General features: G+C 41.8%; 1 protein-coding gene across 2 annotated transcripts in view; it reads left to right on the top strand.

The window, feature by feature from the left end:
- SLC38A6 (solute carrier family 38 member 6) overlaps positions 1-27776 on the top strand; it is a 105838-nt gene that overhangs the window by 2373 nt on the left and 75689 nt on the right. For both annotated transcript variants that reach the window (XR_016315038.1, XM_089690766.1), the window contains exons 2-5: positions 13477-13607; positions 17605-17678; positions 19992-20044; positions 20461-20500. Coding sequence is in view for 1 of the 2 variants with exons in the window: in XM_089690766.1 (XP_089546892.1) it covers positions 13477-13607; positions 17605-17678; positions 19992-20044; positions 20461-20500 (298 nt within the window). In the remaining variant the exon portion in view is untranslated. The remainder of the gene's footprint in view (positions 1-13476; positions 13608-17604; positions 17679-19991; positions 20045-20460; positions 20501-27776) is intronic.

Here is a 27776-nt window from a genome sequence, read left to right as displayed (position 1 = left end):
GGTGTCAGGGTGGCACAGAAGTTCTTTCCTTATGCATGACAGAGCTGCAAGTTCTGATCCCGCTGGCACTCCTCTCACATGATATCACTCGTAAGTGCCTTGGATTTGGAGAGCAGGGTTGGTGGGGAAGCATGCACTGCACACAATGGAAGAGCTCGGAAGAGCCCAAGCTATTTCAGAAGCTTGCTATGCCCGGCACCCACACATATGCGAGGCTGCCTCTGCCGCTCAGGATTAGCTTAGCATGTGCATGTACAACTATGAGGGAGAGCGGCGCAGAGTTAGCAATAAGGGGACGGGGGTGGGTGGTGGGTAGATCTCCATCAATGGGTTGCCGACCCCAGACTAACTCTACCCTTGCCACTGATTGCGAATGCTACTGCCCAAAGTTTGCTTTGTTATTCTTCCATGGGTTCAGTGTGGGTACACTATAGATGAGGCAGCATATAGTAAAAAAGAAACTTGCCTGGACAGCCAAAATGTGTAGCATTTTGACTGGGAAAAAAATATTCACTGCATGTGCAGTACATTCACTTTTCCATGTTTTTGTCTCTTCAGAAAGTTCTGCAAGTACAGTAAATATCGGTTGCTCTACCCTGCTGCCTCTGCTGCACGGAGCTGTGTTGTCAGTCCTGCCTTAGTGCTTCTCTGCTGTACTACAGAACCTCTCTGCTGATCTCCATAAAATAAGGGGAAATGTTCTGTAGTCCAGCAGAGGAGAATTCAGGGAGGACTGCCAAATCTGCTTGGCATTTCAGTGCAGCAGGTGCATTTTCCACTTAAATGGGAAGTCAGGAGCTCACTGGATTTCAGGTAGATTATTGGGTATTTTTCTGTACTTGCAGCTTTTTGAAAGACAGCATACACGGAGAAAAGTGCGTGTATTGCAGAACAGTCCTGAACATGTTTTTTTAAATTGTCCAGACAGACACTTTAAGCAAAATATGCAATCTGTCATCATTGACATGAAAATGCTAGTCACCTGGCTGTCATGTTGCCAATGCCTTACATGCTTTCTGAGGTACTGAAACCATTTTGGGAATCCGCACTGCTGTATGCTTGCTCCCGGCCAACAACTCAAAGAACTGAAGCTAGAGATAGATGGTGAGCATTAGCATCTTCCATATTGTTCTTGTTACAGGATTCTTTTAAAGACATATGTTGGTCAAATAGTGAAATAGCTCACAGAGTAGACATCAGCTGAGTCACTTTTTACTGCAATCATCTGACATGTTTACAAAGAGGAAGTGATCATTACGTTGAAGTCAAAAATAGTCCAGGTGTCAAGCAATAGACCCTCGTTATGCTGTGCAGATGTTTGCTCCAATTTGGCGGAATCGTTATTTGTCCACCCCCTGAACATCACATGCTTCTGTATGATGTAAATCAGTTTTGATTTTGTCATGGTGATTGTTCCTATTCTGGCATGCCATCAAGGTGATACAAGTATTATGAAGTGATTTATCCAGATAAACCGTTGTACAATGTACCACATTTGTCTGCAGAATTCAGTGTTTCGAATGTCAATGGGCAAACAGAAATTTTTAGCCAAGTGAAGCAGAATTCTTATCACTTCCCTGATGACAAAGCAACTTTGCAAGGTTGACCTGTTAGGAAATGGGAATAAGCTACTTATTTTGGCATTGGTGTCCATGTTGTCTTTTCCTAAATGCTTGTGAAAAAAAAAAGATAGATGCTTGTAAAATAAATTGTAGATGCATTATTTTAGTGAGTCCATGGCAGACAGGAACTATTTTTAAGGGCTTGGTCAGGGTGGATTTGATTTAAATCAAACTGATTTAAATCACTAGTCAGTAAGGCTTGATTTAAATCATAGTTTTCTACATAAAGACTAATTCTTGCTGGTATAACTTTAATATGCAAGTAGATGAAGATTTTTAGAATAACAACTTTTCATATTAGTTTTTTTATCCCCAGTTTAATAGGTTAATCATATTTGGACAACTTTTCTGTTGTATTTAGGAAGGAGAAAAATAATCATTACCTTAATAATAATTTAAATAGATTTATTCAACTGAAACAATAACATTCCAGCATATGTTATTTGCTTAAACAAAACATCCATGTTTGTTAACTAATTTGGCTAAACAAAATATACATATTTTAAGAAACTTAGACTGTCAGCCCTTCCTCCTCACACTTAGCTTCACTTTCTTCTTGTGCAGATCTATTCCACTCCAAACAATCTGAAAAATATTGTTTCTATTCTATTCACTGAACTTCTTGAAATTTAGCACTGAAGGGGTTGATTCTGTATTCATAGGTTTGTAGAAGTTAGGATGAAGGTCTTTTTCTTAACTCTGTTCATGTTATAACATTTTTGCTGTGAAGAAGAGGCATGTGATCTCCGCTGAGTCAAATTCAGTTTTGAGAACTGCAAAAGTAAACCAAGCATCTGTGTAAGATTATTGGGCAGTTTCTCTGCCTACAAGATATTATCAAAAACCTCTGAAAGAGCATGACATTGTGAATGGATTAATGGAATTTATTTACCAAAAAAATTAAACATATACAGCCTTATTCTACATAATTAAAAAACTAATCTTTATTTCATGATGGAATAACCTTTGGATGGTAATATATTTTCCTCAAAAAGCATTTTATTTAAAAAAAATCCGATTTAAATAAAAAAAAAAATCCGATTTTGATTTTTTTTTTTATTTAAATCATTGATTTTTATCCACCCTGGGCTTGGTAGCCCACTTTTATTTAAAAGAAAGCAAAAGTTCACAAATGAATGATTTCCCATGTAATGAATCTTCTCCAACTTCAGCAGAAACACACACACTGGAACATGCTGAGCCCCCTGGCTTATCAGCTTACTTAGTGTCAATGGCAGTACTATGCTACTCCTCTTACCAGTCTCTCATATTGTGTTGTCAAGCTCTCCTGGATACTTGGCTCTCTAGCCTTTAGTCGGAGTGCCCTACTGCATGGCCCACCTCTGGCCTATGAATTGGGGTTCGCCTGACACCCTGATAGGAGCTGAGCTGACTCCTGAAACTGAGACCTCTGTCTCTTGGTTTCCAGCTGGGTTTTCTGACCCCTCAAGTGAGGCCTTCCTTCTCCCCCACTGGGAGCCATTCTCAGACCTGAGTATATAATGACAACGCACATCTGTGTACTCAGGTTGTAGGAGTCTAGCAAAACCCGGCCACAGGATTGAATGTTCTGATTCAGAAATGCAGAATCCAGAGAGAGCCAAATCTGCAGCTTTCTCTACCCAGAAAAACCAGTCTGTAACGTCATATTTACCTTGAATGCGAATCCTGTGTCACATTTCCCTATATTTTCACAGTGACACATAATAAATAAATAAATAAATATACACACACAGAGTGCTTAAATGAAGGATAAAGGAACGCTTTTTAATCAGAGTATAGCATCAAGTCAATTAAACTCCTGGGATATTGGTCTGGTCAGTTAAGTAGCGGGGGGGGGGGGGGGGTTGTCAATTTCATTAACACCAAAGCAACTGAAACTGATTAACAACAGATGCACTAGAGGGGCAACAGTGAGACGACTCCATAAACAGGAATAGTTTTACATGTGGAGGCCACTGACCTTTTTTTCCCCTACTCATCCTTTCAGACTTTTTCACTAGTTTTTCATTTGGCTAGGGTCAATGACACTACCAGTAGCATGAGGCGATACCTGGACCCTGCAGAGGTTGCACAGGCAGTCAAACTCCTTCAGGATGGCTCTTCAGTACGTGCCATTGCCAGAAGGTTTGCTGTGTCTCCCAGCACAGTCTCAAGAGCAAGGAGGAGATTCCAGGAGACAGGACTCTAGGAGAGCTGGACAGGGCTGTAGAAGGTCCTTAACTCATCAGCAGGACCGGTATCTGCTCCTTTGTGCAAGGAAGGATAGGATGAGCACTGCCATAGCCCTACAAAATGACCTCCAGCAGGCCACTGGTGTGAATGTCTCTGACCAAACAATCAGAAACAGGCCACCATCATGAAGTCTGAGGACCCGACATCCTCTAGTGTGCCCTGTGCTCACTGCCTGGCACCATAGATCTCAATTGGCATTTGCCATTGAACACCTGAATTGGCAGGTCTGTCTCTGTCACCCTGTGCTTTTCACATATGAGAGCAGGTTCACCCTGAGTACATGTGACAGACATGAAAGGGTCTGGAGAAGCTGTGGAGGAAGTTATGCTGCCTGTAACATCATTTAGCATAACCGGTTTGGTGGTGGGTCAGTGATGGTCTGGGGAGGCATATCCATGGAGGGATGCACAGACCTCTACAGGCTAGACCAGTGTTTCTCACCCTTTTTTCGTTGGAGGAACCCTTAGCAAAAAGTTTGAGATCTCTGGGAACCCCTGAAAAAATTTATAGATCTACAGAACACGGAATATTGGATCTAATCAGCGAGCTGTAGATATAACAAAAATTCAAATCAAATGCAGGGCAGTGCAGTGAAGCAGTTGTTGTTATATGCCTTTTTTCCTTGATCTCCACTAGCCTTCCTCTCGTCCATCCCAGTTGATATTACATTGGGACAGACAGAAGAGTGGAGTAAATAACAGTATGCTTCCCTGCAGAGCTCTGCAAATCCATAACACAGGGTTTCTCACATGGGGTTCCATTGCAGATCAATATTGTGGCGGATGTACATCCACCCAATGTTTTAATACGCACTGACCGTGTGCATTGATACTGGATGCCTCATCTGTAGTTGTGGTTCCTGTGGCATCGAGTGGAGTGCAGAGAGTGGGAACACATGGCTGGATCAGGAGGTGACATCTTATGTATGACAGCAGTGACTGGAGGAGAGAAGCAGAGAGTGGGAGCACATGGATTAATGTAGCAGGAGGTGACATCCACTGTATGGCAGCAGTGCTGAATGCAGACTGCAGAGAGGGGGAGCAGAAGGCAGGGGCACATGGCTGGATGAGACTGAATGTAGCAGGAGGTAAGATCATAATAGCTTTATGTACAGTTATGGTATAACCTAAGGCTAGTATAATCTCACCTCCTGCTACACTGAGTCTCATCTAACTGTGTGCTTCCCCTTTCTTCAGTCTGCATCACTGCTGCCAAACACTGGATGTCACCACCTGCTTTACCCATGTGCTCCTTTCTCTCTGCTCCACCTCCAGTCTGTATTAACTGCTGCCCTACACACACACAGTGCACCCCCTTCCCTACACTCTGCATGGCACCACTACACAGTCATCAAGGAATCTCCCCTTGTGATCCATGGGCTCACGCCTTGTGCTCCCTCCCACCATCTTGCGATCAGCGTTGCCATAGAAAGGAACACCTTCCCCTTCAGCTCCCACTCTGTGCAGTACTTCCGGCGCCTCCGAGTTCTCAGAAGCCAGGACTACAGAGGAGGCATCGGGTATGAATGCGCTTTGACAGTACTGGCTGTCAGCGGGCATTAACAATGCTACTAGAAACAACATTGGGTGGTATACATCCGCCACAATGATGATTTGCGACGGAACCCATGGGGACTTCTCATGGAACCATAGGGTTCCACGGAACCCCGGTTGAGAAACACTGGGCTAGACAATGGCACCTTGACTGCCATTAGGTATCGGGATGAAATCAGTGCACCCATTGTCAGATCCTATGCTGGTGCAGTGGGTCCTGGATTCCTTCTGGTGCATGATCATGCCCGGCCTCATGTGGTGAGAGTATGCAGGCAGTTCCTGGAGGATGAAGGTATTGGTACAATTGGATGGCCCCCACGCTCGCCTGACCTAAATTCAATAGAACACCTCTGGGATATAATGTTTTGGTCCATTCGACGATGTCAGGTTGCACCTCAGATTGTCCAGGAGCTCAGTGATGCCCTGGTCCAGATCTGGGAGGAAATACCCCAGGACACCATCCATCGTCTCATTAGGAGCATGCCTCGACATTGCATACAAGCATGTGGGGGCCATACAGACTTCTGAGTACCATTTTTGAGTTTCTGCAATGAAATTTCAGCAAAATGGACTAGCTTGCTGCATACTTTTTTCACTTTGATTTTTGGGGTGTCTTTGAATTCAGTGCTCTGTAGGTTGATAATTTTCATTTCCATCAAACGATGGGGCATCCTTACATTTCTAACACATTACCCAGTCCATATCAGTATAGATATCCAGCATAATATTTTTCGAGAGAGAGATAATATGAGAGAGAGAACGAGAGCGACTATGAGATTATTTGTTTTGCTTCGATCAGTCCATCCAAAATTGGTGTTTCTGCCTGGAGATTTTGGGTTCTCCTGTCCACCTTTGTAAATTCCAGCACCTATTTGTTACATTCTGCATAATGATGTAAAACAAATTCCTGGCTCTGTTTTGCATAGCTTTTGGGATTGTAGTTGACTTCCTACCTATTGAGCCTTGGTGAAGACCATCACAAGTACTTTAACTGGACTCACCTGCTGCATTTCATCTGCATTTAAACAACCCCCCAGTTGCTATAAACAAATCTTCCTTAACAATTCATGTCTTAAGGCTTCTTACACATGGTGCTGCTGCGCTCCATTCTGTGAGCAGATGTGCTGCTGAATTAGAGCTCAACGGGACAGATGTTTTTTACAGTGGATTGTGGCAGACCCATGATGGCTCTGTGTGGCCGGTTGTCAATGGAATTATCCTTTTACTTTAGGCTACCTCAGATCCCTCATATTTAGGTACAGAAGAATGGAAAAGCATGCAGCCCTTTCATCTCCTTTCATTTCAGAGATGAAACAAATCCTACTACATAGGCTGTACCTGTTTTATCAGCAGGCCTCTTGTCTGAGTTCTCATAAAGCAGAGTGTGGGGGAGATGAAGCTACACTCTTCAGATCTCAGTGAGGGGATCTGTGAGGGCTGATTTGAGGTAAAAAGAACACTCCCCTTTACACAACACACAGGAACAAAGCTGTCAATCACAGGCTGTGTGCTGGAGCTCCCTTTTAATGCAGTACTTTGATCTGCAATAGAGAGAAATAGACACTCCAACCCAGGGTGGATAAAAATCTATATAAATATAGTTTTTTATTTAAGATACATGAGTAATATAGTTTATTCAGTATGAAATGGAGCTTAGTTATGTAGCATGAGGCTGTATATTCTGCAATATTTACATTTTTGGTAAACTCATTCAATGAATCCAAGCTCTGCAAGCTGTGATAACATGCACTGCATTGATGCATTCACACAATTTCACAGTAACCATGAAAAATACATGAATAAATTTGAGTAGTTCTCCAACTATGTGTGATTAATCTATTAACCTAAAGTCGGTTCTGATATCGCTGTGTTACCAGCAAGAATGAGTCGGATTCCTTACATTTAAAGAGCACCTGTCATTTTAGAACCATCATGGCAGCACCTGTTAGCGGGCATCACCACGTCTCTCACCTTGTTGTGTCACTGCAGCATATCCAGCCGCCCCATTAAAGTGAATGGGACTGTCGGTGAGTCAACAGCGGGTCAGAGAAGGAGACGCTGGGGGTCAGAGATGACAGTTGCTCTTTAACTGCTTTAGAGCCGCCCCATAGCAGAAATACCGCTACAGGGTGGCAGCAGTGCGCAAAATCACGTATATATGCGTGATTTTGCATTTCCGTGTAGGGGGCGTGCGTGCGCCCTACCCACGCCGCCATTGGTGGCTGCGGCTGTCAATCACCGCATCCTGGCCAGTGATTACACGCTGGTGCCCATTGATTGACGAGGATCTCCGACGGGGGAGAAAACTGTTACTAAACAAAACAGTTCTCTTCCCTGTCAGCTCCTGTGCACAGCCGTGCAAAGCAGTGTACTTACAGTGAAGCACAAACACAGAACATCATGTAAAATGGCACACAGTTAACCCTTGATCGCCTCCAAATGTTAGCCCCTTACTGCCCAGTACCATTAGTACAGTACAGTGTCAGTGCTTTTTATTAGCACTGATCGCTGTATTGGTGCCACTGGGGATGTCAGTGACACCAAGTCAGTTCCCCTCAGTGTCAGAATGCCCGCCCCAGTGCCACTGAGTCGCTGATCGCCGCCATTACTAGTGTAAAATTAAAAAAAAAGCCCAATATCTATACCGCCATTTGTAAACGCTATAACTTTCACGTAAACCAATTAATTTACACGTATTGGGATTTTTTTCTTCAGCAAAGACATGTAGCAGAATACATTTTGGCCTGAATTTGATGAAATTTTGATTTTTTAAAAAACATTTTTACTGGATATGTTTAATAACAAAATGGTTTTTTGTCAAAATTGTCGGACTTTTTTTTTTATAGCGCAAAAATATAAAACTGCACAGGCAATCAAATGCCACTGAAAGAAAGCTGTATTCGTGGGGGAAAAAAAGGACATAAATTTAATTTGGGTGCAGCATTGCATGACTGCTCAATTGTCAGTTAAAATAACACAGTGCCGTAACGCAAACAATGGCCTGGTCAGGAAGGAGGGGGGGGGGGGGTAAATCCTCTGGAGGGCAAGTGGTTAAAGATTATGATTTAAAACTAGCCTTTTCATTAGTGATTTAAATCAAATCCACCCTGCTCCAACCACAAGATAGTTGAAGATGATCCGGTAGTGTTTGCTACAGTACAGCCATGGAGGAATTTTCACTTTGCATTTGTTTATGGCGGCCGCACCTTCTGATGGTTTCCTGGTGCTAAATAACAAATGAAATACTCAAGATACTTGTCATCTGTAACCTGGTAGAAGGAATGCAGTAATCTGTGTAGTTTCTGCTACGTAACAGAATGTAGAAGGGCTGGGATGTGGTTCTGACAAGTTTGCAAATGTGAAATATCTAAGGATGGATTCACACTATTGTGTTGTGGTAACATGCATTACTATATTGCATGGCTATCTGTATTTAACGTGGAACTTCCCTCTCTCAATCAACATGGACTATTTTTAATCCCTATGCTGCTAGCATTAGTAAATATTTAGGAAAGTATATCATGTTTACTTGTTTTAAACTTTTTTTTTTTTTTTGTACATTTCTTCAGAAAATGATGTCACACATCCCAGGAGTCTTCAGGAGGGGAGGGAAGGTTCTAAGCTCAGCCTATGCCTGAACCAAGGGCAGATGAAATCCAGGAATTGAATGCTACATGAATCATCTGCCCTTACTCCAAATGGACATGGCCAGAAATGCCAGGGGGTGGTTTTCAAATGATTTCTTAGCAAAATAAAGCATTGAGACATTATTATTATTATACAGGATTTATATAGCACGGACAGTTTTCTCAGCACTTTACAATATAACGGGAGACAATACAGCAACAATACAATTCAATACAAGAGGGATAGGAGGGATGAAGAGGGAGACATAGATGAATGGGGGCGTTTGCTTTGAATATTAAAAATGAATTAAATAGCATTTTTGGTTTGCAGTGTTCAGATGCAGTGCAGTTCCATTTTAATTTGAATAACACCCCAGCACATTTATGCAGTGCAGATGTATTTTAGCTCCCCAGAATGCACAGGTGTAAACCCTCTGTGCATTTTATTGTGCTGTGTACGGGTATAGGTACATTAAAACCTTCATTGCACTGCATTGATTCCTCATTTAATTTAAATAGGCTGCCTCATCACAAAACGTTAACGCACATGCTGTAGTGCACCACAGCAATGGCGGTCCATCCTTAAATAATCCTGGCCTCCCCTCACTTCCTTGTCCATGCTGCCATCCTCCCCTGGTCTTCTTTTGGGTTCGGGATCTTCTACCATCTTGATTAACCTGGCGCCCTTGCATGTTTAGGGTAGTTTTTACTGGCACCGAGGCATACCAAGAACATATGTTCTAGAGAAGATTGCAAGCAGGTAGGTACTGTTTGTTTTTGTTTTCTTTCGGAAGAGACTTAAGTATATCTCCTCTGCTATAAAAAAAAAAAAAAACCTACCTGCTCAATGCTTTCCTTCCACATGATAGTATGTTTTTAGCACATTTCTGTTTTTTTGTTTTAAAATACAGATCAGTTTTAATAAATAACCCCCATTGCCTCTGCCCATTCATTTCCTATGGGTCTGGTGCACTAAGTATGAATGAATCCTTAAGCTGGCCATACACTGTAATATTTCTCTCATTTTTAGTCATGTGGGTTACACAAAAGAAATCCTTCGATTTCCTTCTTCCTTTCTAAATGGGGTTTATGGAGGAATCCTGACTCACGGCTGTCAGGTTACAACCCGAGTCATAAATTTCTTTCTGCTGCTGAGATCTATCACTGTACCAACAAAACATGCGAATGACCACTTCATAGATATGTGTGTTTGTAAGTGAAAGATTGGTAAAACTGTTGCAGCCAGCTAGATTGCAAGCCATCATCGTAAGGCCTTTGCTAAATTAAAGTTGTCTGGATTTGCCCTAGACGGGTGTCTGAGTTTGTCAGCATCTCACTTGATAAATCTCCTCTTAGTATTTGTACAGCTTTTTTGCAAAAATAATATCTTATACTGGATTGTTTATTAGTAACAGAATGCACAGTGATTGATTAAAGCTTGCCATGCGCCTTTCAATCTGATCGTGCAATCTCTTTTAGCTCTAACCATCATTTCAAGGCCTACCACAACCATCCTTTCTATTCTAATCAACTCAGGCAGGTAGATAGAGACAGGCTGATTTACTGAAGGATTTGAATATGTTCACAATAAAGATGTCCGATCGTGTGAAAAAAAAAATCCCTGTATATTTATATGCACATGATTATGCAAAGATTCAATCCAATTACAGCCCATAGATCAGGGGTCCTCAAACTACGGCCCACGGGCCAGATACGGCCCGCCAAAGTCATTTACCCAGCCTGCCCGAACAAATAAGAAAATAAAAGTCACGCCGGCAAATGGCTAGACTGCTCGCTGGGTCCTCGGCCGTGAGGACCCAACGAGCGGTAGCCTGGTGAAGACTCACCCTTCGATTTCACCCTCTGCAGCCAGAGGAGCAACAGGAGAGGAGGAGGAGAGCACACCAGGTACATGAATTGTGGTGTCCAGTGCATTACAGTGTACAGGACATTTTTGGTGTCCAGTGCATTACAGTGTCCAGGGCATTTTAAATATTGTATTGTTTTTTTGCACTATAAATAAGATATCTGCGGTGTGCACAGGAATGTGTTCATATTTTTTTCAAACTATAGTCCGGCCCCCCAACGGTGTGAAGGTCGGTGGCCCCTGTTTAAAAAGTTTGAGGACCCCTGCCATAGATGATGCGTTTCTCTTTCCTTCAATCATGGGTGTCAGTCAGTGTTGATGGGGGAATCCCTTCCGCAGCTCTGTTTTGTTCTACTGGCGGGGAGGCTGGCCTTCTCGGCTGGCAGAATACAATGGTTTTTGCTAGATTCTATAGTTGCTGGCAGTAATCTCATACAGAAAATCCAACAAGCTGGTTGTACCCAAGTCAATCTAATCAGCCTGCCCATACATGGATTGAAATTTGTCCAGTCCCTGCTTATGTCTGCTGAAACCTTTTAAAAAAGCTCTGGCTAATCATCCTCTGCTCTGGGGTGCAGATTCCCTTAGTTTGACATAGTGGTGCTACATTTTTGACTGTATGAATGAATTACAGTCTCTGTGATTTATTTATTTTATTTTAACGATGATATACTGACTTGAGATGCTGGAGCATCAGAGATTACGTTAAAGCTGAACTCTAGAGAGATATAAGAAATATGGCTTTGTATTAATTCAACCCAGTCAATATACTGTGTGTAATTTTTAATGCAACTGCTTTAAGGAGAAGTAGCACCAAAGCTCTTTTGGCCCTGCTTCTCCTGTGGGTCCGCTATTGGCTGACATCACTCAAACAGTCCAGGCTCAGGAGAAATCCCAACTTCAAAGTGGTAGTAAATGGTAAAAAAAAAAAAGCCCTGCAAGGTAAAGGCATTGCATACTAGCACATTATGAAAGACTTGCCTGAGGACAAAGCCCTCCAGCGGTACGCTGTCACTGTTGCAGAGGCTTTCATCTTCACCTGGTCTTCCTTCCAGGTTCCTGGGTTGCAGCTGCTTGAATGGCCGTGCCGCAATGACATCACTCCCGTGCATGTGCGTGGGAGTCACGGCCGTGACATAGAGCTCTGAAGGAACTGCACAGGTATGCTGTTTCTTCAGAGCGCATGCGTCATAGACGTCACCAGCTGCTGCTCCATAGAATATCTCCTAAATAATTAATGTTTAGGAGATATTCATTTTATTATAAGTTCACACTTTTTGTTTTTTTATTCCTGAACTTCTTTTTGAACGTTCCTGAATTTGACTTGGTATCAGTCTCCAGTGATCCTGAGTATTGTAGAATTCACACTTCTGGGGGCACATTCACACCAGGGTTATCCTTGTTGGTGTTATTTTAAGACAGCCATTCATTTATATAGGCTGCCAAAAACATTGCTCTGGTTCTAAAATCGTACCTCATGCATTTTTGGTAACACTGTACACAAGCTTGATGCAATAAGATGCATTGGTGTACTATACAAAATGAATGGCACCTCAGCACACCAACACTCGTAGTGTTACCACAAATCAGTGGTACGAATGGGCTTCCGAGTCCTGTAGTGACGTAGAGGTCAGAGGATGGAACAACAGCATAGAATTCTACACCACATTGTAGAATATCAATAGCAGTACACGGACTTCAGTGCTGGCATGGAAGTGACACAGGTCACTGGAGAGGTAAGTACAAATGCTCCTCTATTGCAGGGACCTTTTATTTTGGCTTTACTTTAAACTTGGCATGGTCATTTTTAAAGGAAATATAGCTTTCATTATTGATGTACGACTAATGGCACCTGTCTGACAATCTAAGCAAGTACCAAATCTAGTTACTGTAATGTAATTTACAAGTCTCACAAAAAAAAACAAAAACCTTCCTTTACCTTCCCTGACTGAGCCAAAGCCTCATTCATTTGTGTCTCACATACTCCCCCTCCCAGACACTGCAGTTCACAGAGGGAATGGTTCAGCAGAAGCAGTCCTGTCGGGACTAGTTCAGGATACAAGCAGTGTTCAGGACAAGTTGTGACCATTCCCCCTGCAATATTTTTTCATCCCACTGTAGTGCAAGCAGGCATAGCCTGCATGAGAGTGGTGTCTGCTCTAAATTCAAGGGCAGTACAGCATTGTTGTCACACTATCAGAGGAAAATGCGTTGGCTGGGCTTCACTAGCAGCCTCAACAGGTATTTTGTGGGACCATGCAGGGAGGCCAAGGCGATACTGTAAGTGCAGACGCACTTTTAATAAATGAAGTGTACTACACATTTTGCTGATACTTTTGCCTCTGTACTGAGGGACACACATGGAACAAATCTAGAGATAAAAATGTCTGACTCCTTTACTGCATGTATGCCCCAGGTCAGGAGCTCAGAAAAATTGAAGCAATCAACTTGAGAATGCAAGTCAGGCCAGCAATGACAGGTGTCTGTATTCTTAGCTGTGGTCTGTTTTGCTTGTATAAAGCTTAAACAACAGATTTACAAACAAATCTGACATTTTTTTTACTGTTTTGCAGCAAGCACAAGACAGGACGTCCTCCGGAGCCTCATTTGGATTTTCGGTTTTCAATTTAATGAATGCCATCATGGGAAGTGGAATCCTGGGGTTATCTTTTGCAATGGCCAGCACAGGAATTATTGGCTTCAGGTATTTAATTCAAGGTTTAATGTAACTGTTAGCTTGTTTAATAAGGGACAGAGAAGTGTAAATATTCAGTGACCTGTGGCAATCACTTTCTCTCCAGCTGATCGGGCAGTAAATTAAATCTGTCTCCCACCCGTTTTCCTGTTTTCAGCATAAGCCCTGTTATATTCAGAGGTTCCTAAAGAACACCAGGAATTGCCTCACTGTTTAGAATGTGCTTGCTTACAATAGGTTGAGTCTCTTAAGGTGTATGCAACCTTGTGAATGTATCATTTTTATGTACAGTTGATAGCTGTACTCTTGGCACTCAGTAAAAATTTAGCTATTTTTCTGGCACCCCAACACTGGACCTCCGTGTCTCTGATATCGAAGTAGCAGAGTCGTGTGCAGCCACTCTGCCAGTCCCTTGAAAACGAGCGCTAGGTTTCAAGCTGCTTGCATAAAGGTGAAACCTCTTACCCTCTATATAAATATGTAAACAGTTATGCAGCGCTAAAAAATAATGATAAACAGTAAAGTGAAATTAGTGCAGGTGCCTTGTAGCGCTATACGTGATACAATATGGAGTGAATCGTCCCAAGTTGACGTATTGGCAAAGTGAATAAATAAATGTAAATCTGATGAAATAAAGTGACTTGAGTGATTATTGATATATATATATATATATATATATATATTATAAAGTCCAGCAACAATGTAATCCGTGTTGTTGAAATCCGTGACTTGGAGCTGATAATGTGATTGCACTCACCAGAAGCGCAATTTAAAAGCGCATTTGTGTTAATAGTATCCCGTCATGGTCATCTGGGTGTGGATAAGGATGTTGGAAATCATCTGGCACACGTTCAGCATGCAAGGTAACTTTCAGGCCTCTCACACAGTATCCAGGGACATCTTGTCAGATCTCGCAGACCACTGGATGGAAACACAGTGAGCACTGGGAAAACTCCACATCTGGTATTTGGTAAAGCAAGATGGCCACTGGCCTTGCATGCGGCCTCAGTGGTGTGACGTCACAATAGCTAGGATCCTCCCTAACACGTTTCGTGCTCCTGCACGTTTTCCAAAAACCTGTTATGGAAACTGACTATGAAAGGTGGGGTGATTGAGGGGTGCTATGTATCACCTTGCATGCTTTTATATGTAGGAAACTAAGATGTAATCTGGTCCAGGTTTTCCAGGCCAGCTTGATAGTGTTGGTTCCGAACTGGATTTCGCTTTCCTCTTGTGACCACCAGCAGGTGGTGAAATAAAGCAGGATTAGAGCAAGAGGTTGCTCTTGGCCTGAGACTCAGGAAGCCATACCTGAGAGAGAGCTGTGGATGTGAAAGTTTGCTTTGTATGAGAAAGGAAAAGGTTTGCATAATGTTTTGTTGGTGACTGAGAGACGTCCTTCACCTGTGAGATAGGAATCTCTACTTTGTTAGTGCTTGGATGGCAAGGTTTTTTTTTCTTTTTTATTCTATTTGCTATGCAACCTTTTTGAATAAAACTGGCTACAACTTAGACTTTTAAGAAAAGACCTGCCATATGGGACTGCCTTTTTCCCACGGAAGGTAATACCCACTTGAGCCAACCCCCACAGAATCCATTCACAAAGTACAAAGCCTTCTGTGAAGGGACAGCGCAGGGAGGGGTAGACAGGCACACAGCAGCTGCATCTCTCCAATCAGACAGCTAAGAGTGTAGTGATAGTGGTACACCCAGTGCTCTGTAAAATTGTCAACTCTTAAATAAGGGGTTCAGCTCAACTCACTGTAAGCCAGCACACAAAGTATTTCCTGAAGTAGTTCTTTAAACATTAAATGCACAGAGAACTACAGAACATACAGTATATTTAACTTTTCTTTTTGATTTGAATTTCCTTTTTGATAAATACCTGTAAACTTCCAGAAAGTGAATCTGGAAGGCAAGAATAAGACTGATATGTTTCCCATGAGTATGGGCTTCCATTTATATAACCGTACAGGTGGTTGCTTCGTGAGCATGGCACAGCGTCTGATTCCATATAATGTAATAAGCCTCTTTAGCAGCTGTGAGCCACAGTTTACCTTTCTGTTGTCCATAATTTCCCTTTTATAGTGTCAAGGGACACAAGAAAAAAATGAAGTCATCGGTTAGTAGAGCATTTTACATCTTCTGGCCCTAAGTGCTGCAATCTATGGAAAACAGAATGTTACTAAAGATGGCCACACGTGGCTCGAATTTCGTCCGATTCCTGTTGAATCACCTAAAGTTTGAGCTGTGGGTGGCCTTGTAACACCACCCGGCTCAACAAACCTAAATTGAAAAAAATGGAAGTAGTCTGGTGGAAAATTGACGGCCAGTTATTGACTGCATCTTGTCAGATATAGTCACTGTTCAGGCATTCAAGCAGCCAATGGTGTCACTGCTGCTTAAATACAGTAGCTGCCAGTGGAGATTCTTCATTGTTTAGCATGGATGAGGAATCTATTACAATTTTTTTCTTCAGCTTGCTGGCTGAACAAGAGAAAACTGTGCATGTGTGGCTAGCCTAAGTTCTTTGCGTATTGATATTGTTTTGGGCTAAACAATGTTAGGGATGAGCTTTAAGCAAACAACTTAGTGTTACTAAACCCAGGGCCCTACATTCACTATATCTGGTCTCCCACAGTACACAGAACATTCAATTATTTTAGTAAATATAAACTCCTAAAAACCTTTTCTCATCAGCAGTCTTGGGACTTCTATCAGTGTCCGGCCAAACAGTGGTAAATCTTGTAGGAGGTGTTTTCATTCTCCTTTGACTGTCCTGAAACTGCATAACCCCTGACCCTTTGGACAGCGCTGATTGCCCTGTGCCGATCACATTTACTTTTTCACAAAGAAAACCTCTAGCAATACACACCAAATGGAGCATGTGCAGCTTGCTCCCAAGGCTCTGTTCTATCAGCAGATGCATTGGGGACTGTAAGAAGGGGAGGATTAAAGAAGACAGGCTCAAACAGCCTTTTTACACAGTGCAGATGATTAACCTCTTAGGTTCCACAGTGGGTGTAACAAGCATGCTTTACTGTATATAAAGTCGGATTTTACTAAACACTTTAATACAGCGGTCTCCAAACTGTGGCCCGGGGACCAGATGCGGCCCCTTGCTTGCTTTTATCTAGCTCTTTGCTTGCTTTTATCTGGCCCTTGGGGCATTATTCCCCCCAGCATCAGCAACAGTGGGGCATAGTTCCCTCCACTGACACCAACAATGGGGCACTATTTCTTCCACTGACACCAATAATGGGGCATTATTCTTCCCACTGACACCAATGATGGAGCACTATTCCTCCCGCTGACGCCAAGGATGGGGCACTATTCCTCCCGCTGACGCCAAGGATGGGGCACTATTCCTCCCGCTGACGCCAAGGATGGGGCACTATTCCTCCCGCTGACGCCAAGGATGGGGCACTATTCCTCCCGCTGACGCCAAGGATGGGGCACTATTCCTCCCGCTGACGCCAAGGATGGGGCACTATTCCTCCCGCTGACGCCAAGGATGGGGCACTATTCCTCCCGCTGACGCCAAGGTTGTCTCTCATAGTTGAGGTCTACCTATGATGCCAATTACAGGCCTCTCTCATCTTTTTAAGTGGGAGAACTTGCACAATTGGTAGCTGACTAAATACTTTTTTGCCCCACTGTATATGGTCTTCTGGTCTGACACATATGATCACCTAACCTCATCTCACGTCAAAGATCTCTGCAACTTTCCCTACTCTCTTTACTTCCAGGATCTATATCCTTAGCCAAGAAAAGTCTAATGGGCAAGTAGGAATTAACGACTACATATTATAATCATTGCATTCAATTTTACATGCTGTGGCAGTGTTGGATGTAATACTGCACCACAATCTACTTCCAAAACCTGCTTGTCTAACAAAAAGTGAGCTTGATACCACTCCACCGCTTCAATTAAACTGCTACATGGGCTCTCCCCATCTCTTGTTTTAAAATGGCTAGTTAAAGTGTCTTGTTTATTCTTTTCTAGTATCCTGCTGTTGATAGTGGCATTGCTGGCTGCATACTCCATTCACTTGTTGCTCCGTTTATGCATTCAGACTGGTAAGTTTTACAATGTAAGCACACATGTATAAGGTATTTAATAATTGCATGTATAGTGCTTTACTCTAAAAATTTCACTCTGATCATTCATGTACCAAGAGCTTTGCTCAAATTCCACCTGTCATTCAGTCATGCTTTAAAGGATAAGTACAAAAAAAAATAATAAATGCACATTTTGTTTGTAAGTGAAAAAATATGCTTTTATTATTATTTTTTTTTATTTTCAGCAGATTGTGGGTGTAATGCTATGGTCCTGCAGACTGTCTGTGTAGCTGTCTGCCTCTACCTCAGATACAGGCAGGCAGTTGCACTCTGATCGGAAACTCAATGAACTACCTAGAGTGCTCAGCAGCGTCCTGATAGTTCATTGAGAACTACACGCTGACCGTTGCAAAGTCTGTCAGTACTTGTATTTTTTTGTATTCACAGAGCACTGTGAATGAATGCCGTGGCTGGGTGGGCAGAGCCATGCATAGCTGTGGGTTTTTATTTTTTTTTTTCATATAGATTGAAGATCCCCCACTCACTGTCAAAATGAGGGATCTGAAGGGGGTGCAGAGGCTGGTGCATCTTTAACATGTTACACCCTGAATATGGGTGTAACATGTTACAAAAGGTGAACTTCTCCTTTAAAGTATATATAAACACAATCACTAATATTTCTGATAATCTTTACATGTTACATAATTAGTTAGTCTGGCTGAAAATAGTCAGTCTAGTTCAGTCTAGTTCAGCTTCAAAAAAACAAAGTTATTTTTCTATACGCAGTGTTCCCTTTTCTCAGCAGCTACTTACAGCTGTTACGTGACTGGTTTCTATGTCCGGCCGAGTGCTAGTTCAACTTCTAGGAAGAGTTTTCATTCTTCTGAGTTTCCTTCATGCAGAGGCTGCATGACCCATGACCCTCTGGACAGCACTGGCTCTGTGCTGATCACATGCACCCCCCACTAAAGCCTGTGGCCACATGATTTTTGGGAGGTGGTGCCTCCATCAATCAAGATGTGACATCCCACCCACTGTACTTTTTAAGTTACTGGGCATAGAGGAGGAGTAAGGAAGTGGGCTGTCATTTACGATTTGTATACATGACATAATGTATGATGTCATGTGACCTGAATAGCTCTGATCATAGAGGAAGTGTTCTCTCTAGCAATACACACATAACAGAGCATGTAAAGACTTGCCACTGCTGCTTTGTACCATCTGCAGATGGATTGAGGACTGTCAAAGAAAGGGAGGATCAGAAAACAGCAGGGTCAACCAACCTTTTTTTACACACTGCAGATAATTAACCTCTTAGATTCCACAGTGAGTATAGCAAGGATTCTTTGCTGCATATACAGACTGATTTTAGTATTGTGGGTTTAGTAACACTTTAATTTCATTTCAAAAGCTATTTTTCATTTAATCAGGAAAGACATTTTCTATGTAGAGATGGAACTCTGATCATGCAGAACTCTGAAATGACTGAAAGGTTTAAGTCCAGCACAAAGATGTCCTTGCACTTCTACCTGCACCCTTGCTAGTTTGTCCTGCAGTTTCCTCATTGGGCTTGTTGGATAGCATGTCCCCTATTGACCATTGTGGTTGTTCTGGCAAGCTTCAACCCCTCTACAGGAAATAGTAGTGATGTAGTTGCTGTTGAGTGGAACCGCAGCACCCAAAAAAGTTAGATGCTATTTGTAGCCATAGCTTTGCAACAGAGCAAAGATTGATGGTGCGACTGCTTCTATGTTATACAGGGTCACTTAAACAATTCGGCATTTTCTAAATGCACACTTGGCTTTGGCGATTTCGTTTGGCAATGTAAATTACAGTATACTGTTCCTGATATACTGCATAGTGACTGCTATAAGAACTTCTTTTATTGCAGTAGGTTTTTTTTAGTTTTGCTTTTGGAAATGTTAGTCTATAAATACTAAGGCTCCATGCACACGGGGCGTTTTAATAACACTGGTAACGTTAGCTGTGTAAAGTCACGTTAAAAACATGAGTTTTTTTGCATTCGCGTTTAGCGGGGGTTTTTTTTTTTGCTCAAAAACAGTCCAAAAATGCCAGTTTGCCCCATTTTACTGCGTTTTTTAGTTTTTTACAGCTAAAAAAAACTCCTCTAGAAACCCACTAGTTCTGGGGTTTTTTCCAGCCAAAAAATGTTTATTACAGTCTGTGTGCATGGACACATAGGATAACATGCTGGGGAGTTTACTGGCTGTAGAAAAATGTCAAAAGCAGCAGCTGTAAAAATGTCCAGTGTGCATGAGGACTTAAAATCTAAACAAGATACAATTTTTAACTCTCTGTCTGTGTCCACAGCTGTTACATCTTATGAGGATCTTGGTCTCATTGCCTTTGGCTCACCTGGAAAGGTATTCGTGTGTTTTATTCCTATTAGGTTATATCATCAATACTGAGATCAGGATGTCCTGGAAGTACATTCTGTTATACAACATCAGTCACACAAATCCCAGACTGGCTATTAACAACCCAGTGATTTTTCAAGACTGATTTGCATTAGAAAAACTGTTTTGCGTTTGTGCTGTGCCGCATATTCAGAAGCATCCATATAATTAGAGAAAAGCATAAATGATAATGATTTTTCCAGTAAGAACCTCAATACCCAGATGTAATTTGTGCCTAGAGAAAGTACAATCATTTGGGTTCCATTGTAGAACAAACAACCACAGGATTTTATTTGCAGTCAGTCTTTTATTGCTGCCAGACATAATTGCTGATTTTTTTTTTTTTTTTCCATGACATATTATTTGTAATTTTTCTGTTTTAGATTCTTGTGGCAAGCACCATTCTTATTCAGAACATTGGAGGTAAGAGCTACAAATACCTAAATGTTGAAGAACCAGTAAATGGAAAATAAAGCTAAAAATAAATATAAAATTTAAACCTTGAATAAAAGTACTAATACAATGAACAAAAAAATCTAATGCAAGTTGAATTTGAATAAGCTTAAAAGTTGAAATATGTACAAGGGACATTCAAGTCAAACCGGGACGTCTGATCTTATGTAATAAAAGAACAAATTTCAAGGAGTTGAAACTGCATTTATTTTTCAACAGCGTTATTTTTTAGAATGCATGTGGCCGAAAACTGAACCGAAATGTCTGCGTATGTGGGGATGGGGAGGCTACAATGTATTTTGTATTTTTTTTTTTCTACTTTTTATGTACGTATTTTTTTTTTTAACTTATTTTATTGCTATCACATAGGGCAGTGTTTCTCAACCTATTTTCATTCAAGGCACCCTTTAAAATTGTGGATAGTCCCTAGGTATCCTTTAACCACTTGCCCTCCTGAGGATTTACCCCCCTTAATGACCAGGCCTCTTTTTTGCTACTCGGCGCTGTACTAATTCAACTGATAATTGCGGGGTCATGCAATGCTGCATCCAAACGAAATTTTGTTCACACAAATAGAGATTTCTTTCGGTGGTATTTGACCACCTGTGCGCTTTTTATTTTTCACGCTATAAACAAAAAAAGACCAAAAATTTTGAAGAAAAACTATATTTTTTACTTTCAGCTATGAAAAATATATAGTAAATTCAAAGTTAGTTATAAATTTAGGCCAAAACGTATTCTGCTACATGATTTTGGTAAAAAAAATGCCTAATAAGTGTATATTGATTGCTTTGTGTGAAAGTTATAGCGTCTACAAACTATGGTATAGATACTGCAATTTACGCCATTTTTTTGCTATACAGCGCTGCACTAGTTTAACGGACAATTGCGCGGTCATGCAATACGGTACATAAATGAAATTTATGTCCTTTTTTTTTTTTCCACACAAATAGAGCTTTCTTTTGGTGGTATTTGATCACCTGTGCACTTTTTATTTTTGGCGCTATAACCAGAAAAAGTTTTGAAGAAAAAAAACTAAAATTTCGTCATAAATTTAGGCCAAAATGTATTCTGCTACATGTTTTTGGTTAAAAAATTCCCAATAAGTGTATATTTATTGCTTTGTGTGAAAGTTATAGCGTCTACAAAATATGGAATAGATAATGGAATTTACACAGCTTTTACTTTCTGACTGCTTATCACATTTCTTGAGGTGCTAAAATACCAGGATAGAACAAACACCCTCAAATGACCCCTTTTCGGAAAGTAGACACCCTAAGCTATCTGCTGAGAGGCATATTGAGTCCATGGAAGATTATTTTTTTTCCACAAGTTTCTGGAAAATGACAAAACATTTTTTTTTTTTTTTTTACACGAAGTTGTCATTTAAATGATTTATTTCTCGCACAAGCCATGGGTATATGTGGAATTACACCCCAAAATACATTCTGCTACTTCTACCGAGTATGGAGATACCATGGGAGCCTGAAATCCAATGACCACTTTGAAAGCCTGAAGGTGCGTAACTTCCTCATTACAATTCCTCACTACCTATCACAGTTTCGAAGGCCCTGACTTGCCAGGGTAGCACCAAACCCCCCCAAATGACCCCTTTCTGGAAATTAGACACCCCAAGGAATTTAAAAAGAGGCATGCTGAGTATTTTGCAGATCTCATTTTTTTTCTCACAAGGTTTTGAAATGTAAAAAAAAATAGAAAAAATGTTTTTGTTTTTTTCTTCATTTTCCAAAAACTTGTGGCAACAAATGAGATCTGCAAAATACTTACCGTGCTTTTTATCAAATTCCTTGGGGTGTCTACTTTCAAAAAAGAGGTCATTTGGGGGGGTTTGCTGCTATCCTGGCATTTCAGGGCCTCCGAAACTGTGATAGGTAGTCTGGAAGTGTAATGAGGAAATAAAGCCCTTTAAAAGCCTGAAGGTGCTTATTGGATTTTGGGGTCCTGTGCTTGGCTAGACTGCCAAAATGTCTCTCACATGTGGTACCCCCATACTCGGGAGAAGTAGCAGAATGTATTTTGGGCAGTAATTCCACATATACCCATGGCATGTGTGAGCAGTAAATCATGTAAGTGACAATTTTGTGTAAAAAAAAAAAAAAAAATGTTTTTGTCATTTTCCAAAAACTTGTGGTAAAAAAATATATTATTCTATTGATTCAACATGCCTCTCAGCAAATTGGGGTGTCTACTTTCCAAAAAGGGGTCGTTTTGGGGGGTGGGGGCATTTTATGCCCAGCATTAGAAGTTTATGCCACACATCACTCACTCTTCTAACCACCTGAAGACCAAGCCTTTTCTGACACTTTTTGTTCACATGAAAAAAATCTGTATTTTTTGCTAGGAAATTAATTTAAACCCCCAAACATTATATATTTTTTTAAAGCAGACACCCTAGTGAATAAAATGGTGGGTACTACAATTTTTTTATGGCACATAGTACTCATGCAGCGTTTTTTCAAAAGCAAATTTAAAAAAAAAAATACACTTTTTTTACTTTTAATGCACAAAAGCACAATATATTGGCCAATTATTTGGTAAAATATAAAAGATAATGGTATGCCGAGTAAATAGATACCAAACATGACATGCTTTAAAGCTGTGCATGCCCCGTGCAATGGCGACAAACTGCAAACATTTTTAATATCCATAGGCAAAGCTTTAAAAGCCTTTAAAAGCTACCATTTTAGATTTACAGAGGAGGTCTAGTGTTAGCATTACTGCCCTTGATCCGATGTTCACGGCAATACCTCACATGCATGGTGCAACCGCTGTTTACATACTGGTACAGGGTAGACACTTGTGCACACAGGTGTGCACACATGGGAGGGGTGATTTTGTTTTTTTTTTTTTCTATTTTGATTCGTTTTTATTATTTTTACATTTGTACCTTTTCATTTTTTTTTTTTTGATCACTTTTAATGCTATAACAGGGAATGCAAATATCCCCTATAACTTCAATGGGCATTGTCATGTATTCTTTTTTGAGAAATCTGGGGTCTATCAGGCTCTAGATATCTCCTCTGCCCTTACATTATCTAATCAAACCAAAATCGGTGTGATCAGATGCTTTCCCAATTTACAAATGGCGCTGTTTATATCCTGCGAAACTGAAGTGATGAAATGCTTGTAACTTCCGAATTCTTAGGCTATAGAGATGATTGGCACCACTCTGGTCTCCAATCAGCTCTATGGTCAGCTGGCAGAAACACCGGCTGCATTCTCAGGTTCCCCCTCAGGTTGCACGAGAAGGCCGTGGAAGGCAGTGGGGGAGGGGGGCATAATCTCCGGCTGCTTGTAAAAGCAATCCTGCAGCAAATTATCACCATTCAAAGTACAGTGATGTACCAGTACGTCGCTGGTCCTTGTTGGGTATATATACTATGTTCTTTTTTTTTTGTATGCAGCCTGTGCACTGAATGAAAAAAATGAGAAGAAATCTCTGCCAGAAAAAGTGTGTGGCATGCACACCATTAGAATATACCGCCCTGCATCCACCCACTTCTAATGGTGGGCACACATTAGGTCGCACAGTGTCACATGCGCCAGTTCCAAGATTGAACAAATGTCTAAATAGTGGCACGCTTGAATAAAAATTGTCCACGTATAAGTGGTACCCCATATGGAAAAAGGATGACACCAAGTCCCAAACTATCTTGCCACTGCTCCCCATGTAGTCTGGGCATCCGGGGGGCTCCATGTGACTATATTTTCCCTCGTAAATCCAAAACTTATAAGTTTAGCTTGTTGTCCTCTCACAGGTCTTCTACATCTTGACCCCATATCTGGCACGCTTGCAGGGGAGAAATTGTTTGAATGCAAGGCGGCCAGAAAAATTAATGAGGGACTCATCAAAGCAGATGTTTTGCTGGGGAGTATAGACATCTGCAAATTTTTGGATAAGGTGATTTACGAGGGGCTGAATTTTGTGGAGCCGGTCAAATTCAGGGTTACCCCGAGGATGACAGAGTGTATTGTCATTGAAATGCATAAAACACATTATACGCTCATATCTATGCCTGGCCATGGCAGCAGAGAACACGGCATATGATGAATCGGGTCTGCAGACCAATACAACAGCAATTAATTTTTTTCAGTAATGCCCATGTTGAGGGTTAGGCCCAAAAAAAAATGTAAATTCGAAAACTGTAATGAGTTTCCATGCGAATGGTCTGGCAAGGTTTGAATTTGGGTTGGCAGTGATAAATTGTTGTGCATATAAATTGCTTTGATCCACAATCAACGCATACAGATATTACGAGAAAAACAGCTCCAAAAATCAAGGAGGTATGTGAAAGACCAGGATGTACTAGACCGCTGGTACTCTCCAGTTCACCAAAGGGTAGAGCGGCACTAGTACTGGAACTCTGCTGCATATGAGAGTCATCAAAATTTACTGACAAGGGCTAACAGAGATCAGGCCTGATTCTGCGAACACTGCGGTTTTGTGTGCAATGTATCAAGTGACAGTGACCTACTGACACTGCACTTGCTGGGGGAGAAGAGGGGGGGGGGTAAGCGTAGGGGCTAAACGCAGGTGTTGGGGCTGATCCCGCTAACGCTGCGTTTTTGGGGACGCTATACTAATGTGAACGCTGATATAGTGGTATAGTGCTGACCTGATCAAAGATATTGACCCGTTCAGACACTATACTAGCAATGAAGGTTTATTGTACGTGAGCGTGCTCCTGGCAATCAAGGGGTTAAATGTGATGACAGGTGTACTGACGGGCAATCTGATGCTATCTGGGAGGGGCATGAAAACCACGGGAGTGCAAATCGTGTAGATATATATGTGATTTTGCACATCCATGCCTATAGCAGAAATACTGCTACAGGGTGGTCAGGAAGCAGTTGCAGAAGAGTTTGCGTCACGGAGCTGCGTTACTTTAACTGACAATTGCGCGGTCATGCAACACTGCACCCAAATTAAATTTACGTCCTTTTTTTCCCCCACAAATTGAGCTTTCTTTCGGGGGTATTTGATCGCCTGTGCGGTTTTTATTTTTTGCGCTATAAAAAAAGAAGGCTGACAATTTTGAGGAAAAAAAAAAACAATATTTCGGACTTTTTGCTATAAAACATATCCAGTAAAAAAATTTTAAAATCAAATTTCGTCATAAATTTCGGCAAAAATGCATTCTGCAACATGTCTTTGCTAAAAAAAAAAACCCTAATACGTGTAAATTAATTGGTTTACGTGAAAGTTTTTAGCGTTTACAAATGGGAAAGATACTGGGATTTTTAAGTTTTTTTTTATACTAATAATGGCAGCGATCAGCGATTTCTGGCAGGACTGCGGCGGACATTCTGACACTGGGGGGGAACTGACTTGGGGTCACTGACATCCCCAGTGACACCAATACAGTGATCAGTGCAAAAAAAAAAACACTGACACTGTACTAATGGCACTGGGGAGGAAGGGGTTAACTTTTTTTTTTATTCACAGAAAGGGTCAACTGTGTGAGGGGAGTGTTTTACTAGGGGGCGGGGGTGTGTACTGCACAGGAACACACTGATCCGGAGAGATAAACCCTTCTCTCCGGATCAGCATGTCAGGAGCTGACAGGGAACTTACAGAAAGCAGAGGTGCAGTGTAAGCACTGCAGCCGTGCTCTCAGTGATTGCCACTAATCGCCAGGACACGGCGGGTAATGAACGGCCGTGACTCGGCGACTGACACCCGCAGCCGCGATCACCTGCGCAGGTAGGGCGGTGGCGCGCCTCGCGTGCGCCCCCTACCTGTTTTGCAAAAGCACGTTTTAAAACGTGGTTTTGCCCAGCCGTGCCGACCTGCCACCGTATTTCTACAGTGGCTGGTCGGCAAGAAGTTAAAATTATGGACAGTCTTGAGGTACCCCATTCTAACATGTGAAAAACTATTCTAATAGTTTTATATAACACAGCCACATAAACACATGTAGGACACCCAACATTGCAACATTGATGGTGATTTATTTTTACAAAGCAAATACACTTTTGCACACCAGTACAGAGTAGTAAACCAATGTTTCTCTCCTCCCTCAGTTTTTCTCCATCACTGAGCTAATGTGACCCCAGCACTGATGGAGAGAGGCAGGGGAGGGTCAAACTAGGATGTTGTGCAGGCAGCTGACATCCTCCTTATCAACTGATGGTGTCATTGGTTGTCAGGATGCCGGCGGCTAAAAGGTTGTACTGGTGCACAATAAAAACCTGTGGCTTCGTGTAATTAAAAGGCAAGCTTGTTCCACCTGCTGGCTTGTATACATATTTTGGCCAATTTTTAGACATTTTGCCAAGGCACCCTTGAAGAAACCTCAAGGCACCCCAGGGTGCCTGGGCACCGTGGTTGAGAAAGGTTGACATATGGGACCAATAGTCTTCTATGTGATAGCATATGAGTGACAGGTCCTCTTTGTGGGGGGCAGTGTGTGCAGGGAGGGAGCAGAAGAGGAGCAGTGTATACAGAGAGGCTCCCTCACTGGCTGTCACTATAGGTCAGTGCCGGTTTTTAAATGCAATTGCCATTTTTTTCTCCTTCACTATAGCTCAAATAATGAGCTCTCACTTTCCCTGAAGCTAAAGGAAACTTTCTTTTAGCTCGAAAAAAAACTAAAAAGAAACTGTTTCTTTTAGCTCATTCTCTGAGTGAAGAAACAAAAAGCCGGCAATTACATTTAAAAAATGGCACTGACATATAGTGACAGCCAGTCACTGTATACACTGCTCCTCTCCTGCCTTTCTCTTTCCATGGCCCTACAGATACAGAACCTGGATTATACAGAACATTTAAAGGGGAAAAATCCACTCAATGTCTGTTGGGCACTAATGCTTTGATCAATTACAGCATGTTCAGGACCTGGCCAACTTATGACCACACAATAAAGGAGCAGCAGTGCTCTACTTAGGTCTTACTTGTGTTCTTCTCACCTGTGTTCATATTCACACTGTATGAGCTCTACTCCTTTGCACAAGGTTCTCTGAGAACTGAGCATATTTCTTCCTGAGCGGCCAGTCATTGAGTGCCAATGTCTTCATGTAGAAAAAGGGTGGGAACACAAGCCCCCCCCCTCCCCTTTCACCATTCCTAGAAATACTGGGGTATGTCACTTCACTTCCATGGCAAATGTAATGGTGGGTGAGCAAAGGAGCAGCTGTAGGGCCACATACATGTGATGTGTCTTACCTGCCAGAAAATTTGTATTTTTGTGATTCAGGCACCCATGCCAGACCGCAGGGGTGTGTT

The sequence above is a fragment of the Staurois parvus genome, unplaced genomic scaffold (genome assembly GCF_062004578.1).
Source record: "Staurois parvus isolate SC_StPar_1 unplaced genomic scaffold, SC_StPar_1.0 ptg000542l, whole genome shotgun sequence".
In the NCBI taxonomy this organism is placed as follows: domain Eukaryota; kingdom Metazoa; phylum Chordata; class Amphibia; order Anura; family Ranidae; genus Staurois; species Staurois parvus.
This window is presented reverse-complemented; position numbering and strand designations above follow the sequence as displayed.